This window comes from Musa acuminata, chromosome BXJ3-5 (assembly GCF_036884655.1).
Source record: "Musa acuminata AAA Group cultivar baxijiao chromosome BXJ3-5, Cavendish_Baxijiao_AAA, whole genome shotgun sequence".
In the NCBI taxonomy this organism is placed as follows: domain Eukaryota; kingdom Viridiplantae; phylum Streptophyta; class Magnoliopsida; order Zingiberales; family Musaceae; genus Musa; species Musa acuminata.
The window spans coordinates 39,479,460-39,498,602 of NC_088353.1; the positions used below are offsets into that span (position 1 = coordinate 39,479,460).

The 19,143-nt window shown below is 36.2% G+C and overlaps 1 protein-coding gene across 1 annotated transcript; it reads left to right on the forward strand.

The window, feature by feature from the left end:
• Positions 1 to 1,049: 1,049 nt before the first annotated feature.
• On the forward strand, positions 1,050 to 18,773 carry LOC135638945 (uncharacterized). The gene is made up of 5 exons (XM_065152557.1): positions 1,050 to 1,394; positions 3,041 to 3,404; positions 5,295 to 5,365; positions 18,285 to 18,383; positions 18,474 to 18,773. Exons 1-5 carry the CDS (start codon positions 1,080 to 1,082, stop codon positions 18,567 to 18,569), a joined length of 945 nt encoding a protein of 314 aa, XP_065008629.1. The 5' UTR covers positions 1,050 to 1,079; the 3' UTR covers positions 18,570 to 18,773.
• The last annotated feature ends 370 nt before the right edge of the window (positions 18,774 to 19,143 follow it).

The window sequence follows — 19,143 nt, forward strand, 5'->3', positions numbered from 1 at the left end:
GATTGATAATTAGATGTTAGATTGTGTAGTAACTTCTATTGCTAAACAATAAACTCTAATGATTTATGTCTCTGATTGTAGTTGTTTCAACGATCAACTATTACGGTTGCTAAAAAGGATCAAACTTTTTAATTGAAGGAGATAATGTTAGATTATATGATATTATTTAATTAGATAAGATATATTAAGAATATAATTGAATTTTGATTATAGTTATTGATCAATAGAAAAGAAATTCATATTATAATAGAATTCCTTAAGAGAATATTCTGGAGGGGAGGAACTCTCATAATAATTTATCTTAGACTTTTTACTTTCGTCTATAAATAAATAGAACCTTTAGAAAGAGAGGAAAAGGAGAGTCTAGTTCTCTTACAGATTGATTGTGATTTTAGATCTAAATACAGACGGTATCTTTAGATCATACAGAGATCTTTTTCAGATAATATCAAAAAGTATATATTATAAAATCGATATAATATTATTTGATTTCATAAAAAAAATTTCACATTACATATAATATAACATATAAATTTGATGATTTCATGAGATACTAGAACAATGTTTGATTGATAATTAGATGTTAGATTGTGTAGTAACTTGTATTGCTAAACAATAAACTCTAATGATTTGTCTCTCGAAAGGATTGTAGTTGTTTTGACAATCAACTATTACTGTTGCTAAAAAGGATCAGACTTGCTAATTGAAACAGACAATCAATATCTATATCACCTTATCAATGTCTTTCGAAATTGATTTCTTGAGAGTAGAAATTGATATCCATATCACCTTGTCAATGTCTTTCGAAATTGATTTCTTGAGAGTAGAAATTTCTCAGGTAGATAAAGAAGAGAATAAGTCATGCACAATAATAATGTGTAATATAGTTTTATTTTTTTGAAAAGAAAAATCTACCGCTAAAAACAAAACCTTTTTTTTAATTTGTTTTTACAGAGTTATCATGTCTGTGGGACCCAAGCGTTGCTCGTGTGTGGCTGGAATCCATTTTGTTTGTTACGCTATAAAATAAGATAAAAAAGAAAAAAAAGAAAAAAAAAAAAAACCGAGGTTTGATCGCGATGGTAATGGCGGCAATAATGGTTTCGGTGCCCCTGTCTGCCTCCGCCCTCCTCACTCCCACCTCTCTTCCTCCTCCCAAAAGATCGTCTCTACCGCGTAATTCTTGCTCAATTGCTCCTCATCTTATCTCCTCCTCCTCATGCTCGAGGAAGCTTTCTTCGTACTCGGCTTCCACCTCTTACTTGTCCTCGGGCCAGATCGGATCCGTGAGGTGCCGCGCCACCGGCGAGGGATCACAGTCGACCTTCGATGATCGGATGGTCTATCAAGGGGTCTACGGCCCCTGGACGGTGGATTCCTCTGACATTCGCGAGGTACGATGTCCTCTTCGTTTCCTCTACCCTTTCGGTCTGACACGTTTGTTTGTTGTTCTAACATGGTGACTTTGTCTCTGTGTTTTGTATTTTTCCTTCGGTAAGAAGTGATCTTTGAACATAAAGATTTAGAAATGAGTTGGGGCAAGAAGCTTTTGTTGAACGTATCTTCTTGTTCTTATTGTCTTTATGTAGTACTAAATTACAGCTAGATAAAGTGGTCTTATCATAGAGATGTTAGAGTTAGATTTAGGGTTCGCAAGCATTTCTTTAGGTTCTATTTATTCTTTATCCATCCAAAATAAATGGAGTTCTAGTTCAGCCGTGGGTTGAAGCTCTATTACTAATGTCTACTGAAGCAATTTCTAAAGGTTTTTAATATTATATGCATTCAATGAATTTGAACTATGATGCTTTACCTTCTTCTAGTTGATGAAAGGCCGAAAGTTGGAGCTCAGTCAAGTGTTTTACTTGGATGAGACATGAGGAAGATAATAAAGGCTCAAATTTGCATACAAGGCAATCTGGCTAGAAATTGGTGACATGGATCATTATCTTTACCTGACCCATCTAAGAAATGACCGTTAAAAACCACTCATTCAAGAGCATCAGGTTCAGATCTGGAAAATTTTACTTATTAGTTTATTCTAGGTTGCATCTAGAATAATTTCCTGATGGATCATTTTTAATCTACTAGACTCCATATGCCTGCTCATTCTTCTATGGAAATTTGGAATTATGAGGAAATATGATGCAACCCATTTAACGCTTCTGCCATACTGTTCAGGATTAAGTTGGAAACTCAGATGCACCAGTTAAGTCTTATTTGGTTGTCTATCTTTGGCACATTGTTGACATAATCACATAAGATCTGAGCAGGAATGTGTCTGTTCAGAATTTAGGTTAAGGTATTGAACATGAAAGCTTGCTTATTCAATGCAATCCAAGGATGACATCAACTGCTACTGGATAATTGCAGAAGAACAAAGAAAGAAAATTAGAAGTTTTATGTTTATTTAATTGGTAACTGTGTGAGACTATTACAAGCTAAGAGGTGGATACTCAGCAAATAGGAGTGAATATGATGAAATGAGGAGGAAAGATTTGATTTATTTTTCTTTTGAATAAATGTGATTGCTTGTGCAGCTTGCACAAGAATTGTTCGTTGTTCTAGAGCTTTTGGTGATATCAAGCCATGCACCTTAGAAGAACCCTTCTCATCATCCATAGAGACCACTTTGCCATTGAAAGCTTTTAGGGGATATTCAAAGTATGTAAGCATTCCACTTATGCTTGCGCCTCCACCAAATTTTGGACATTTAGCCTTTCTAACTCTCATTGCTCTCAATTGTATAAGAAGTAGATTACTTCTCTCATGTCTTGAATGTTCAACATCAGCTTGGTTTTGGTAGCTGCAGCAATAGATCAAAATCAGACACCTGGAACTAATAATAAGTTTAAGTTATTTTAATTATTAAACAAATAATGAACTCTTACAATATCTATAGACTGTAACAAAAATCTCTTATGATATTTATGTGTCAATATTAAATTCTTATTTTGAAGTAATACACATATGATGACACACAATTTGCCTTTTGCGTGTGTATATTTATTTGTCTGACTGCTTCATTTACTGCTTGCAGGTTATCCTATATAGGTTAGGATTGATTACTGCTGCTGCATCATTTGTTATTTCTTCTTCTGCTGCTTTTATACCTGAAGGCAACATATTGGGTGATATCATCAAGCAAGATGTCGACTTCTTGTTCATCATTGGAGCTGGAGGACTAGGCCTGTCTTTACTTTTAATTCACATTTACGTGACTCCTATCAAGCGATTCCTTCAGTCACTTTGGGTACTTGGTGTTATCGGGTCTGTTGGAACCTATATAATGTTTGCTAAGCCTCTGAACCAAAGCTTGATAGAATATGTCATAAGTAACCCGGTCGGTGTATGGTTCATTGGACCTCTCTTTGCAGCACTGACTGGTGTAGTTTTCAAAGAAGGTATAAGCAATATTTTTCAATGCAATTTTATTCAAAAATTTTGCATTAGTTTTCAAACATGTATTATTAACTTACATTGTGTAAATACCTTGAACATCAAATTGCAGGATGTGGCTTAAATAGTTTGTTTCTGAACTTTGTTTCTATGTTTAACACACCTCCTTTCTTCTCTTTTTAAGATGTGGTGCAAGTTGAAAAGTCTGGCTTGTTGTGTTAAATGTAACCTGTGTATCAAGAAACTTGCAGTTGGATTTACCAACTCATTTCTTTCACAGTCATGTATACTGACCTCAAATGTTCATAATAGAAGCTTCTTGTTGTTGTGCAAGTCTTTGCTCATTCTTTTATTATTGACATATATCAATTTGTCATGTTTTCCACTTTCTCTTTGATCAATGTTCCATATGCTTTGCAGCTTAATCCATGCAGTAGTTTAATGTAATTTCTTGAAAAAAAAAGAAGAACAGTGAGTTAAGGTATTTGCAGTTGTTTTAGTCATGCAGATGTGCATTTGACATATTATCAGTCTTTCTCGAGTTAAGTTGCTGAATGATCCATGTTTTTAACTTCAAAGATTTGTACTAGCTTTATTATGGTTGTATGAGTTTTCTTTTTCTGATATCTTTGCCAGAGATGAATTAACTGGTTTAATACTTTCTCTTGATCAAAGTTCCATATGCCTATTACCATCTAATTGGCAGCCAAATTTGTGCAGTAATCATGCAATTATAATTCAACTTGCTTATGTTTTTCTGAAGTATATCTCCATATGCCTATTACCAACTTGCCTATTATATGTCCATATGTCTATCTATTATATCCCTATTACCGACTTTCTTATGAATAATAAAATGATCATCACAAGGTATATCGATCGAAGTCTTTAAGACATCTAGTTTTCATTTTTGCTGTGGCCCCCATCCTGCAAAGAATTTCTCCATGCTTTTAATTTAGACAACTTGAGTGTTCTTTTTATGATCCAAAAATTAGCAAGAACAAAAAGGAATTTCACTCTTAGAATCTATATAGCTGAGGGAATAATCTTTTTTAAAGCATATGCAACTTTAAGCAGGTGCAAATGGGGTTTATGATCCACTGCTTGGTATGGTATGATCCAAGTGGTCTTTACTGCTCTTGATAAGGGAGCAGCCCAAACCGATTGGTACAGGGCTGATATGGTGAGGCTACCCAATAGCAGTTGGGTAGCCACTGGGGCCTTTGCGGGGGTTATAAATATCCCCTCCACACCTCAATCTTAACCCTTACACACACTCCCACACTCCCTCTCTTTCTCACTCTCTTTTTCTTTTTAATCTCTTTCAAAACTCACTCAGTTTTCTCTAACTCCTTTCCAAACTAATTGAAGATCATTAAAGGAGAATGATTTATGCAAGAATAGGACCAATAATCAAGATCCGGTCCTATATGGCAGGATATTTATGGTAAATAGTGTAAACTAAGCTAATCTGGAATATTATATGAAAGCTTCTTGTACTTTACTCCAATATTATATAATAGCCTAAGTTCTGATGCATATTTGAATCTATCTTGTTGTTGAGTATCCAAGAAATCCAAATCTTTTTGTGCTTATGGATACTTTATTATATTCTGTTGCATATAAATTCAATTGGATATTCTTACATTGGCATATGTTATGATTTCTAAGCTAGGAAGAAACTAGATTTCTTAGGAATATTTGTCAGTGAAATCATACATCCAAGTTCATTTATCAAGAAAAAATTGGTTTAGGTCCTCTGACTGTTGCAATTTGGTCAGGTCATGTTTGCTCTGTGCAAGTAGCTGTATATCATAATAAATCTTTTGTGCACATCTTATATTTTGTTTTGGTTTTTTTTCTATTGATATTTGTTGCCACTGGACACCATACAGGTCTCTGTTATGGGAAGTTGGAAGCTGGTATCCTGACATTCATCATCCCTGGACTTCTTCTAGGACATCTCGTATATTTCCTACAACTTATTTATCAGATGCTAAATTATGTTTAGAACTTTTGCCTCTGAGAACTCTTTAGTCAGAACCAGTCATATTGAAAGGCCAAAGAAAACGAAACATCATCCATAGTTCATTCTAATCCATGATATGTCCTTGCACTTAATTAATAAATCCTTTTGTAGCATTCTGACATGTTTACTACTCTCTTAACTTCATTAGAAGATTTTATTCTTAGCTTTGATCAGGTTCTATGACCTGCATTCATTATATCATGAATGCGTAACTTTCAGTTGTTTTGTCCATTTCAAATCCTCATTCTCTGTACTTGTGTGTATACCTTTGAACTTGGTATCTTACCATATCAAATATCTCAAATGATCTTCAATATCTTCTGCATTGCTTTTTTCATTTCCATAGATATGTTGTTTGGCATGCGACTATCAAATCGGTACAATCACAAAAGTCCATTGTTATTCTTTAAAATGCTTTGCAAGAGATTCTTTACACAAAAATTGAGCAAGTACAACACTATTGATATCATAGCCTAGGGTTTGACTTTGTGTGACATTGATAAGAAACCAAGCAAAATGTAAAATGGTGGTCCAAGCTAATATGAGGTTTGGGGACAGGGCACTGTCCTACCTCTACAAGGAGATGTTTCTGTGACTCGAACCCTATTCAGTGGAATAATCTTATTGTGGCACCAAAGTTTGCCCCATTACAAAGAAAATGTAGCAAGTAGAAATAATGAAGAAAAACATGAGAAAGTTTTGGGGTACATTGGAAAGAGAGTAGTACACTTAAAAGCATGGTTTGCAGTTTTACAGTGGAAGCAGTACTGGATCTAGGCCGAACTGGTGTGTACCAATCAGTACCAGTGTAGAAAGAGGAGGAAGAAGAGGTGATGCAAGAAGAGGAGGAAGGAGTAAGAGGAAGGAGGAAAAGGAAGGAAGAAGAGGAGGAGGTGGAGAAAGAGGAGGAAGAAGTAGGTGGGAGGAAGGAGGAAAAGTAAAAAGGGGAGGCAGTGGAGGATGAGGGAGGTAGGATGAAACGGAATAAGAGTAGGCAGTGGAGGAAGAGTTGAATGGAGAAGGAAGAGGAAAGACAAAGAGGAGGTGGTGGGGGAAGAGGAGGGAGGAGGAAGAGGAAGGAAGAAGAGGACACAGTGCAAGAAGTGGAGGAACATACTCCGTGTGAGAGGGCAACAAGGTTGGCATATAGCAAGGGGAAGGAGGTAGGCGGTGGTAGACGACAGCAAGAAGAGGGCTCGCGATTGTGAACTCTAATTTTAATCCCTTTTATTTATTTTTATCTAATTAGACTGAATCGGACCGCTTGAAATGCGATGATCCACATACTAGTTCATGCTCGGACCGGTAAATATTCGTTAATATATGTTGATCCAATTGAAAAATGGGTTCCTTCAAAGTAAAATATTTCATTGGTTTCGCTCAAGGTTCTTAAGCTTGTATCGTACTGGTGTATTGAGCTTTGCTCGGTATGGTACGGTACGACGTACCGAGCGGTTCGCCTAAAATAAGCATAAAACCCTCTGAAAAGACCTAAAAAATAGAAGAAAAAAAATTAGAATAGGGGTTTTAAGTTAGAAATAAATATACATTTAGTATAGTTTTAGTAAAACTAATGTAAATTAGGTAAAAATAGTGCTATATATCTTTTTCGGGCTTTGAGGAATAGCCTTGTGCAAGATTCACAATTTTGGTCCATTCTGGATCGTTCTTCCGTTAATGTTGAATTATCTACAGAAAATTTATTTGAATTATTAGATTATTTTGTATACAACTTAAACTTTGAGATTCAAATAAATTAAGTAATCATGTGTAGATATACCTGATTTTATCACCAAAATGAACGACGGACCTTTACGGGTGGTGGATCGGGGTCCTTGTAAGTCATAACTATATATCTGTATATCAATATGATATGTTTGTCGGACCTAATCATGAAATTGATCCCACGACACAGTGTATTGATACACCGTATGCCATTAGTGTATTAATATGGTGATGGTCATAGGTTGATTGTCATGAATCTACAAATCGTTGCTTTGTTGAGTTTAGGAGAGTGAAAATATGAGAATAAGAGAGAGATTGTGAGTACAAATGAGTTTAAAACAGTTTAAAAGAGTGTGAGAGTGAAATGGATTGAAAGTAGGGGGAGAAAATGGTTTAAAAACCTTTTAGGATGCCTCCAATGATTAAATTTACCGTTTGAAAACTGTTATCAATTGGTAACAGTCGGTTTTGACCGTTATCGCCCAGTACAGCCCCGAGTTGCTCGATATGGGGCCAAATGCCTGATACCGCTCGGTAGTGGATAGTTTGCGTGTCGGTTTGCTAGTGGACCGGTACGTACTGCCCGTACCGTGTGGTACGATACAGTATTGCAAACCCTGGTTTGTCTATCGCGTGCTAACAACACCTTCATCTGAATCATTTGTTGCTGTTGTTATCTTGTACAACTACTAGGCTTTGTGTTTTACTTGTTTTTCATGTTTTTCCCTAGTTTTTGTAGGCCAAGATTGTTCACAAGATCGCATCTTAGAAGGTAAAATGTTTCATTGGTCTCTGGCCATCACGTATTAACAATACCTTCATCAATGAATTGTTTGTTGCTTCTGTTATCTTGTACAACTACTTGGCTTCATGTTTTACTTGTTTTTCATGTGTTTTCCCCTAGTTTTTATAGGCCAAGATTGTCTGCAAGACTGCATCTTGTGTAATAATCGCTTATCGAACAGGGTGGAAATGAGCCATAACAGTCTTGTTTTTACGTGTTAGGGTTGATTTCTTGAGTTAGCAACATGACCAAAATGGTGTGCCGCTAAAAAGACAACCATCTCAGACCCCTATAAACCCCTTGGGTGGCACAGGGTTGGGTGTTGTCTGTGATTAGTTTGGAGCTCTCAAGCTTGCACGCAGATCATGTATAGGCTTGTCAAGTGGCCCCACACTTGGTTAAATGGCTATTTCTCGACTTGTAATTGTCTTTTTATTGTTCAAAGTCTTTGCATTCTCTTTACCTTCTAATTATTTGTTGAATTGCTCGAGTGTTGCATTTTGTCGAGACATTAAGACTTTTCCGTCGCTCGTTTTCGAAACTAATCAACCTTTTGTTTTGCGGGTGTTTCGGACCTTAACAAGGTGAGGTTGTATTTAGGTTGGCCTTGCGGATGGATATTAGAAGGGTGCCTTATGATTGGGTCAAATTTAGTTAAATTTAGTTAAGTCCATGATATTTGGTATCAGGGCCAACAAGCGATTTGAGCAAATAACGAAATTCGTGCACTCACTATAGCGAAGCACCATGGTGAGTCAAGTAAGGCTACATAAGGGGGCAGCGACCCTAAATGACCACAATAGGGCTAGATGCAGACTTGTGCATGAATTGCAAACTATTGGAGTTGCTCAATAGGAGCATGACAGTTCAAACAGTGATCTAGAAGTTGGCAACTCTCGAGTGGGGGAAATGGAGAGTGGGGGAAATGGAGTCTGAACTAATGACTTATGTGAAACATAAGAACCATAAAGAGAGGCTTACAAAGGTGAATGCCATATCAACCAAATGAGGTCGATTTATTGATCAACCAATTGACATTTGCAGAACTAGCCATTTAAGGATTCTCGAGGAATTGAGGAAGAAGAAAGAGTCATGGGCAACTGGTCATATAAGTATTCAGAAACTATTGTAGAACAAAAAGAAGAATTCATAGAAAGGGCCAATTCCAAAAGGCAAAGTCTAGAAATATGGTGGATGCTTCTTGTGTAAAGAGTTGCACATTGTGAGAGTGTCCTTAGAGGTGGCCATTCAATGTGCTAACATCGTCTATGCAACCATCGAAATCAGACAAGGGTAAAGTTGTCACCCTTAGTTTGAGTAGTTCCGAATTCAACAATGACGACGAGGAGTTGCAAGGATCTCGAATGGGAGCAATGTGTTTATTGAATACATCATGGGGTCAAGTGGGGGAGCCAACAAAGCAAAGGCAACCTCAAGCAATGAGCAACGTGTTGATGTATGCAAACCAAGGTTTGCCTTACCGGTCTGTACTGGTGTATCAATCAGCTATCGGTACGGTACGTACTAAGACGATTGTGACGGTTGGGTGTCTCTAATTCCTCGAGTAGTCTGACTTGATATTGTCTGGCGCCTTTCGCCACGTTTTGACCAAGGGGGATCTTCCTCCTGCTAAGGATGTGCTTCCTCTTCTTCTATTGTGTTGGTGATAAAATGCAAAGGGCGTTGAGGATCTCCTGTCTCATCAAGTAGAGGATCCTCTTGGTTCTCCATTGCTTTGACCCACTCTAATAACGGCTCTGAACCTTCGTTATAGAATTAGAGGTCGATGGGATCAATCTCTGTTTCTTCTAGCTTTTTGTCTAGCTCGACACACTGCAATCGTAACTGCATGTTATAGTGGATATATATCAGTTTCTCCAACCGTCTATACAATAGTCTGTTGCGGACCTTTGTGTGAATCAATGTGAACATTGACCAATTACGTTTACATGTCGTCGTCTGCGAAGGTACATGAACGAAAATCTTTCTTGAATTTGGTGTGTTCTCTCCAAATTGTAGCCACCACTCGACTACAAAAAGATATTAATATGACTTTATTAGCATAACAAATAATTAATATCAAATATAATTTATATCCAATATGTGTGTAACTTTTGCTCACTAGGATTCATATTGTAATAACACGATACAACTATAACGTTGGCTTTAAAATCATTTTTGAATGCTTTCTTGACCTCCTCTCTTGCTATAATTAGCATATGTTTAAGATAAGACATTTGAGGATGCTTGTCTATATTGATTATACGGAGGATAACATAAAGTGATTCTACCCTTATTATGATTTCTTTTATAGTATCCTAAAATCTAGAAAAAATAATAGTCTTTTTTATCTTTTTTCCATCACTCGATCTAAAATACTTGGAATCGGAGCATTCTTGTAAGGTGACCATTGCCTTGTGACCCGACCTCTTTTGCTCTATTAATTTTAAGGCAATCAAATTTGTAATAAATTGAGTGACTTCAGATCTTAGTATCTCACCATTTATATACCTTTGCATTAAAGAATCGACCTAATGATGATTATATATAAACTTTATGATTAACTATGCTCGAGCTACACACTTGTTGACTAATGGTAGCTCATCAATATCCTTCAACATTAGATCCATGCAGTGAGCTGCACATGAAGTCCAGAATAATGTTTTTCTTTTTTCTATCAATTGTAAACTGACCTTCTTGAAATTGGCTCCATTGTCGATGTTTATCTAGACAATGTACTATGGTCCGATCTCCTTTTCTACGATTTTCATTAGGTTTTCAATATAGTTTGCATCTTGAATCTTATCGAAAGCATTAACCGACTTATGAAAAACCATCTGTCTGTTATAATAGATAAGAAAATTGATGATACTTATTCTTGTTGGCCTTGTCCAACAGGCACACATCAGTGCCACCTTGTATTTGTCCCACTGCCTTTTAAATGATTTGATCTAATCCTTTATTTTTGCCACTTTCTCATCTAAATATACGTTGTGGATCTCCTTCAGTGTTGGAGGTTGGATCCCTATGCCAAACTTTTGAATGGAGACATTGCTTTGGTAATATGGACCTTGGGCAATGTTTCCTTGAATCTTTTGAAAGTTGAACCATTTTGTAATTGTTTTCCCAATATCCCGTGTCTTTTCTTTTGTATATGCATTATCAATCCGTGTTTGCTTCATTGTTTATTGATGATAGACTTACGGATCAATATCAATAATATTTAGTGCTGACCTCCTGCCAAGTCCTCTCATAAAACCATGGATTCCACTCTATCTCATGTTACTAATTCGACTTAACTGAGGAGGGACAATTTGTTGTCTCATGCTTGTTGACCTTTGGATTCCTTATGGCGTAGGCTCATTGCCATCGCTACGCTTTCATAGTGAGTCAGGTCATCGATACCTCATTGCTTTATCGTATATGTACCAATGCTCTAGTGATGCATGAATACCAGCTCTGAGATCCGAGTTGATTTCATCATTGCGACTCTCATATTTGCCATAAATCAGTTTTTGCATAGCCCTATAATATTCTTCCTCAACTCTTGCCTTCTTTTTTATTGTATCTTCCCTTACCTATTGTAACTTGTTTTGAAGGGATTTACGGACCTCCATCAGAACCTTCTTGTATTTTGTAATAATAGGATACTCGGCCAAATGCATCTTCACTTGGATGCTTCCTCCACCCTTAAAGATGTAGTCATAATAAATGCATTGCCAATAATGACGATTACCGTCTATCTTTCAAGTATAATCCCAAGTGTCATCATGTGCCTATTCCTTTGATGTCATGTTCCTACCAACATTGAATTAAATAAATAAGTTGTGATTAGCCCTAATTGAAAATAACAAGTTGTGATTATAACCCTACTTTGTCATTATAAACATGTCAATCAACCTATTCTGCATTAAATATGTAGAATTAACTCAATATCATTAAATTTTTCGTTAAATACACTAATTATACCATAAAAAACTTAATTAAATCCTAATTAGCTCTATTTTACCACTATAAATATGTCAAACACCCTAAGAAGCATTAAATACGTAAATTTGATGCAATGTAGATCAAATTACGATGAAATCATCATTAAACACACTAATCATACAATTAATATTGTTAATTACCTCATAATTATTCCTCTTTCATCATTATAAACATGTCAAACACTCTAATAAGAATTAAAGATATTTAATTGACCCAAGATGGGTCAAATTTTGATATCATCGTAATTAAATATGCTAATCATAGCATCAACATAGTTAATTAATCTTTAATAAGACTTCTTTAACCACTATAAATATGTCAAACACCCTAATATGTATTAAAGATATTGAATTGATCTAATATTGATCAAATTTTGATTAAAATCATAATTAAAATCATTAATCATAGCATTAAAAATCTTAATTAAAACCTAGTTAGATCTATTAGACCATCACAAACATATAAATCACCTTAATATGCATGACATATAAAGATTTGACTCATTAAGCGTCTAATTTCAAAAACAAAAAGCATTAAATACACTAATCACAATATTAGAAGCCTTAATTACTACTTAATTAACACTATTCGACCATAAAAAACATATCAAACAACATATTAGACATTAACTAATTAACCATATAGAATAGGCTTAATCATCTCATAAATCAATAAAAATCTAATAAGAGAATACATACATCTTGATGAGAGTGTCCTTCCTCTTAAGTCTCCCAAATTAGCCTCCCAAATTTGATATAATCCACAAATTATAGCTTTGTTGAGTTTAGGAGGGTGAAAATATAAAAATGAGAGAGCTATGTGAGTGAGAAAGAGTTTGAGAAAGTGAAATGAGTTGAAAGAGGAGGGGAGAAAAGGTTTAAAAATCCGTTCTCATGGTTCAAACGATCAATTTGACTATTTGAAATAGGGCAATCTCAGTCCTTGGTCGGTAACAATCAAAATTTGATTGTTACTGACCTGTACCAACCAGTAACAGTTCGATTTTGATTGTTACATGTCGGTACATACCCTGTATTGCTCAATATTAGGTCATGTAATAGTATTACCCGGAATAGGGCGATCCATGTATCGGTCCCTTGTCGGATTGGTACGTATGCAGTACGCATCGGTACAACAAACCCTGTTGCAAACGTCAAGTTTAACGGTCAAACGACACATGCTGTGGTGGACACATGCACCATTTACAATTTCGTCATTGATTGTGAAGCAAAGAGACCTGGGCTGAATATGGAGAAACTCAAGTGGAATAAAAGCAGTGAACAAGGAGGCCAAGAGGATCTCCAGATTGGCAAAGGGAGTCCTATTAAAACTGGAACATTGAGCGGAAACACCATCACGATGGTAGTGTCGCTAGGCAACTACCTAGTGATCCTTGGAATGGTGTTAATGCATGTGGCTAAGATGGTGCCAATGTTGTTCCTTATTATCTGTACCTATTGGGCAATGACAACCCCTATGTGGTCCTAGTTTTTTAAGGAGTGGCAAAGGAACCATAGCAACTATCAACATTACAACTTAAAAAGGGGTACTAAAGGCTGAAGTTGGAGTCACTTGGGTCGGGAGATAACATAGAAACCTATTGCAGTGAATCGGTGATGAACATATTAAATGAAGTTCATGGATGTGATGCCACTTGAGTTGCCAAAGACTACCTCCACATTGGGGCATGGACCATTGCATTGACCTAGAGGTGGGAGTTAAGCGTCTAAGAAGACCTCCCTATCGCATGTTCCCATCTGAGTTGGTAGAACTAAGAAAGAAATAGATGAGCTACTAAACGGAGGTCTCATCCAATATTTGAAAGCACCCTTTGAAATTCTAGATCCTTTCAAGAAGAAACAAGATGAGAGTTTATGATTATGTTTGGATTATCGCGCCGTTAACAAAGTGATAGTGAAGAACAAATACCCTATTCTGCTCTTTGTGGACTTATTTGATAAATTAGGTTAGCAAGGTACTTCTTAAAACTTGACCTGTGGTCGGGGATATTAGTGTGGGCGGATTGTTGACGGTGATGAGATGAAGACTACTTATGTAACCATGTGTGGAGTGTTCAAGTTCCCAGTGATGCTTTTTGGTTTAATGAATGTTGGATAAGTTTATGTTTGTTAATTTGGATTACAATGTCGTCCTTTGGAGGAGGATGTGTCGCACCTTTATTCATAAAGAGGCAAAGTTCTTCTTTATTCTCTGAAAAAATAGTTTATTCGTAAAGAGGAAGAAGTTTTACTTTGCTCAAACGAAAATCTTGTTATTGGGGTACCAAGTCGGTGGAGGGTCAATTCGAATCGATAAATCAAAGATGCGCTATGAAAAAATGGCAAACATCAAATAAGGTGCTCGAGTTGGAATCCTTCCTTGGTTTCGTCAATTATCACCAAATAAAGAGCACAACTCCACTCATGGAGTTGCTAAATAGTGAACAATCTTAAGCGGTGGTTTGAGAAGTATTAAGCGATATGGGTCTAAGGGCTATAATATTAGAGGAACTAGTACTCAAACTATCATATCGCATGAAGCTTGTTCGAAGTCCACACAAATACTTTAGACTTCGCTATTGGAGGAGTGCTGACATTGGAGAGTCACTAGGTTGGCCTATGAGAGTTGCAAGCTTAACGAGACCAAGTAGCGCTGTATCGTGTATGAGAAGGAATCGGAGTGTATGACAATAGTGGTTCATTGTGTATGAGTGTGCTAGTGTGGAGACACTACCTTCTCTATACATGATTTGTGTTAAGCACGAACAATATTTGATACATCCAAACAAGCAAATTTGATATAGTAATAAAGTACAAACGGTCATTGCTAACTTTACGTAGAAAAGTTGAGTTGAAGAAGAGGCTAGGCAAGCCAATTGCAATTCAACTTTCTATACAAGATCAAGGGGATTGTATAGTGACCACAATAAGCAACCCAGCTGATTAAAGAAGGGAAAACAATAATTTTTGATCCTGAAGGGACTCATATACATTAAAGGAAAATATCTAAAGGAAAAGAGTTAATAATAATGAGCGGATAATTTGAGGTGTAAATTCTTGAGGGAGTGTCATGATTCCGTTTGGGTTGGATACCTGAGTATTTTGCAAAAATTTGACTCTCATTGAGAGGGGACTAATGTTGAATAGTATGTTTGGACATGCCTTATGGTTCAACATGACAAGATGAAGCAGAGTTGTTTCCTATACTAGAGGCTGTGGGAGAGCATATCACTAGACTTCATATCAAGCCTAGTTGGGTCAATACTAAAGGTAGTTGATTGGTTTTTAAAGTATATAAGATTCGTTGTTGCACTCCTACATTTAAGCAGGCGACGAAGTTGATGATGAAGAATGTGGTAAATTACTAGTGTGTTCTATGTAATATTATCAACAACTAAGATATAAGGTTCTTGGGGCAATTATGGATCAAGTTGTTCAAGTTGTTAGGCTCTAATATACTTTTCTGGAAGTCTCTACCCCTAAATGGATAGTTAAACTAGGCGAATACCAACCTTCCTTTTGGAGCAATATCTTTGGCACTACATGAGTGTCAATCAATGAGATTGGATATAACTCTTGGACATAAGCCAATTCTCCTACAATCTGCAACAAAGCTCTGCATCAAACAAGAGCCCCTTCGAGATTATTTGGACAATGTTCATCGACTCTTCACACTGGTGATCAGGTACATTGGAATTAGCTTATCAACATATCACTTTGCAAAAGAATGACATGAGAAATAGATATTGTACTAGTATACTTGGAGAAAGCTTCTTAAAGGATAAAGAAGTGGGAAGATATTAGAAGATGTCTTCAAGAATTCAAGGTCGATAACTCCATGTTGGTAAAGCTTGAACTAGCATCTCTCCATATCTTTAGGTAGAAAGTGCACAAAGGATTGGTGAATAAATATGAAGCACCCTTTCTCATCATCGACATAGTAGGCAATGTATCCTACAAGTTGTAGCACTCGACATTGCTAACATTCACTGTGTATTCCACGTGAGGAATTAAAAGCCTACCTTTCGGATCTGCAAGACTTATCCCAGAACGTCTCAACTCGACCATCTCGACCCGAGCATCATATAAAAGGCAATTGTCACAAAGTGGCGTAAACTTCCCATAACTAAAGCCAGTTAGGAACTAGAAGACTTGCAAAATTAAGTAGTGATCATGAAAGCCTACTAGCGAGCACTGACAAGGATTAAGTGGGGGAGAATGTCACGAATGGTCGTCGTATGCCCCACCTTTATCAACAGGCCATTCATCACTTTTATTTTTTTGTGTTGTTGCTTGACTTATTTTTTGCTTGGTTTATGTGTTTTTTCCTTTTTTTTGTAGGCCAAGATAGTCTATAAAATTGCTCAGGTGGCATAGGACTAGATGGAACTTTGGGATAGCGTTGGTGATCAGTTTGAAACTCTCAACCTTGTACGTAAATTATACATAGGCTTGCCAAACAATCCAACAACTGATTAAGTAGTCGTTGTTGGGTTTGTGGTTGTCTTTTTATTGTTTAGAGTCCTTTTTTTTTTCCTTTCAATTGTTTGCTAGTTTGGTTTGTTGTGCTTTTGTTCGGGATGTCGAGCAGGGTTCTTAATCTTGTATCGTACTGAGCGATACGCCTAAAATAGGCATAAAACCCTTCGAAAATATCTGAAAAAAAAAAAAAAGTTAGGATAGGATTTTTAAGTTAGAAATAAATATACATTTAGTATAGTTTTAGCAAAACTAATGTAAATTAGGTAAGAATAGTGTCATATATTCTTTTCGGGCTTTGAGGAGTAGCTTTATGCAAAGTTCGCAATTTCGGTTCGTTCCGGATCGTTGATCCTTTTAATCCTCCCAAATTAGCCTCCTAAATTTGATTCAATCCACAAATCGTTGCTTTGTTGAGTTTAGGAGAGTGAAAATGTGAGAATAAAAGAGAGAATATGAGAAAAAATGAGTTTGAGAGAGTTTAAGATAGTGTGAGAGTAAAATGGAGTGAAATAGAGAGGAGGAAAGGGTTTTAAAACCCTTGAGGAGGCTAATTGACTATTGGAGCATTGTTACCATTCGATAACGGTCGATTTCGACTATTACCGCCCGATATGGGGCTAGATGGTTGATATTGCTCAGTAGCGGGAGGTCTGCATGCTGGTCTGCTAGCAAACCGATACGCACCGCCCATACCGAGTGGTATGGTACGATATTGCAAACCCTTATATTGAGATTTGTCCGCCACTTGTTTTTGAAACTAATTAATTTTCTATTTTATATTTCTGAAACCTATATAATGTTGCACTTAGGCTGGTCCTTTGTGGATGGATATAAGGGTCTCTCATGACTTAGGTAAATTAAATTAATTCTATGACAGGAAGTCACTCCTAAACATGCCAATCATGGACGATGCAGAAAAAATTGTATGGGCTTCTTCTATTGCTCCTTGGGGTTGCTGGCACGAACAATATATATTTTTTATTAAGATTTTTGTTTGTTAAAGGGTTTTATACATATTTGCTCGTTTGCTCCCCTTTTGTATTTAATATGTAGTGTCGTCAACTTGTTTTTTACATATTTCGTGTTGCCACCTTGATTTTACATGTTAGAGATCTAAATACTGGTCCGATTCCCATTTCTGTGGTGTTGATTTACGAAATAATATGCAGCTTGTTTTGTCCAGTATCGTTGAAAAATTAAAAAAAGAAAAAAGAAGAAAATGGTACATCCACATGTATCAGGTTACATGTTTGGGTATTGGTACTTGATCAGACTGCTTAATATAGCTGGTACATGCTGGTCTGATTATTATTTATATTCCTGATTGTCACAAAAATGTACCATGACTGTCTCCAACTTACATTGTGTTTCTCATGCCAAAAAAAACAATCCTTGCCCTGTTAATTTTCCATTAGACAACCGTATGTGCATATATACTAGTCCCTCAAGGATTTCTTACTCACCCATATTGATTTCAAGACCTTTTCGTTTGATGAATAACAATTAACTTAAAGGTTCATGGATGTTCCAAATGGCTTGTTTGGAAAGCAAACATGATTAGAACTTTTTTTTTTTTTTTTTTTACTTTTACCAAAGCAATTCTCAGACTTTCAGGAAAAAATTCCACCCAATGGGGCATCTAGGAAGGCAATTAACACACTTGTTTGGATTTTGCTGTTAACATTAGGAGATGTATAAATTGGTGTATCCTGTTATAATAAGCTGGTCAACATCCTATTCAATTTCTTTTCAGTAGAATGATTTTTTATCTCTTTTATGTGCATGATGATGTTTGTGAACATTCTTGCTCAAAAATGTTGAAGACGATATTGATTAGTCTGTGACAGTGCATCTAATAGAAACTTTGTATGTGCAGACAGGTTTTATTGATGATGGAGCAAAACTGAGTTTATTGGGTACTTGGATGGCTCTTTTCATGGTGTTTGCAGCAAGGAAGTTTCAACAGCCCATTAAGGTTCTATATTGGACGTTGCCACTATCTGAAGTATCAAATTTATGATTTTGGATTTTCTCTGATCTTCTTTGTTTTTCCACTTCTTTGTAGGATGATATTGGTGACAAATCTATATTCATGTTCAATGCTCTTCCTGAAAAGGAGAAGAAGGCTTTGCTTCAGAATCTTGATGGACAACTTGAATAGACACTGGATTAAAGATAAATGGATTAGTAGTGGCCTATTGATTAATTTAAGGATATCTGAAACTTGTCATTTAGATCTGATTAGCTGCATGGTGACTTTTCTGTTGCATTTGATACCATGATGCTTTATTGATCAATGACAGGCATGTGTATTGTGTCACAAAGTACTATGGATCAATATGATTTTTGCTACTCTTCTGCTGAAGGGGGACTTGAAGTTAGGGACTTGCATGTTCTCAAGGTTGCCCTTCAAAACAAAAGGATTAAAAGCTTACTTAACCATGAGGAAATTGTTTGTAATAATCTTGTCATGGCTAAATATGATTTTTAATCTTTTAAGAGCTTTCAATAACCTAGGAGAATGACTTGGAGTTGGAATTTGTTTTTGACTGCTATTGTACAAATTACATCTGGATATGTATAAGTAATTTAGTGATGACAGATCCACTAGTATTATGAATGATAGTTGGGTGTCTAACACCCGTGTATGAAACCTACTTTTATTTCTGTTGATACTTCTTACTCTTTAATTTAAGATCTTTTTAATGGTCAAGATGGGAATACTCCCCATTTAA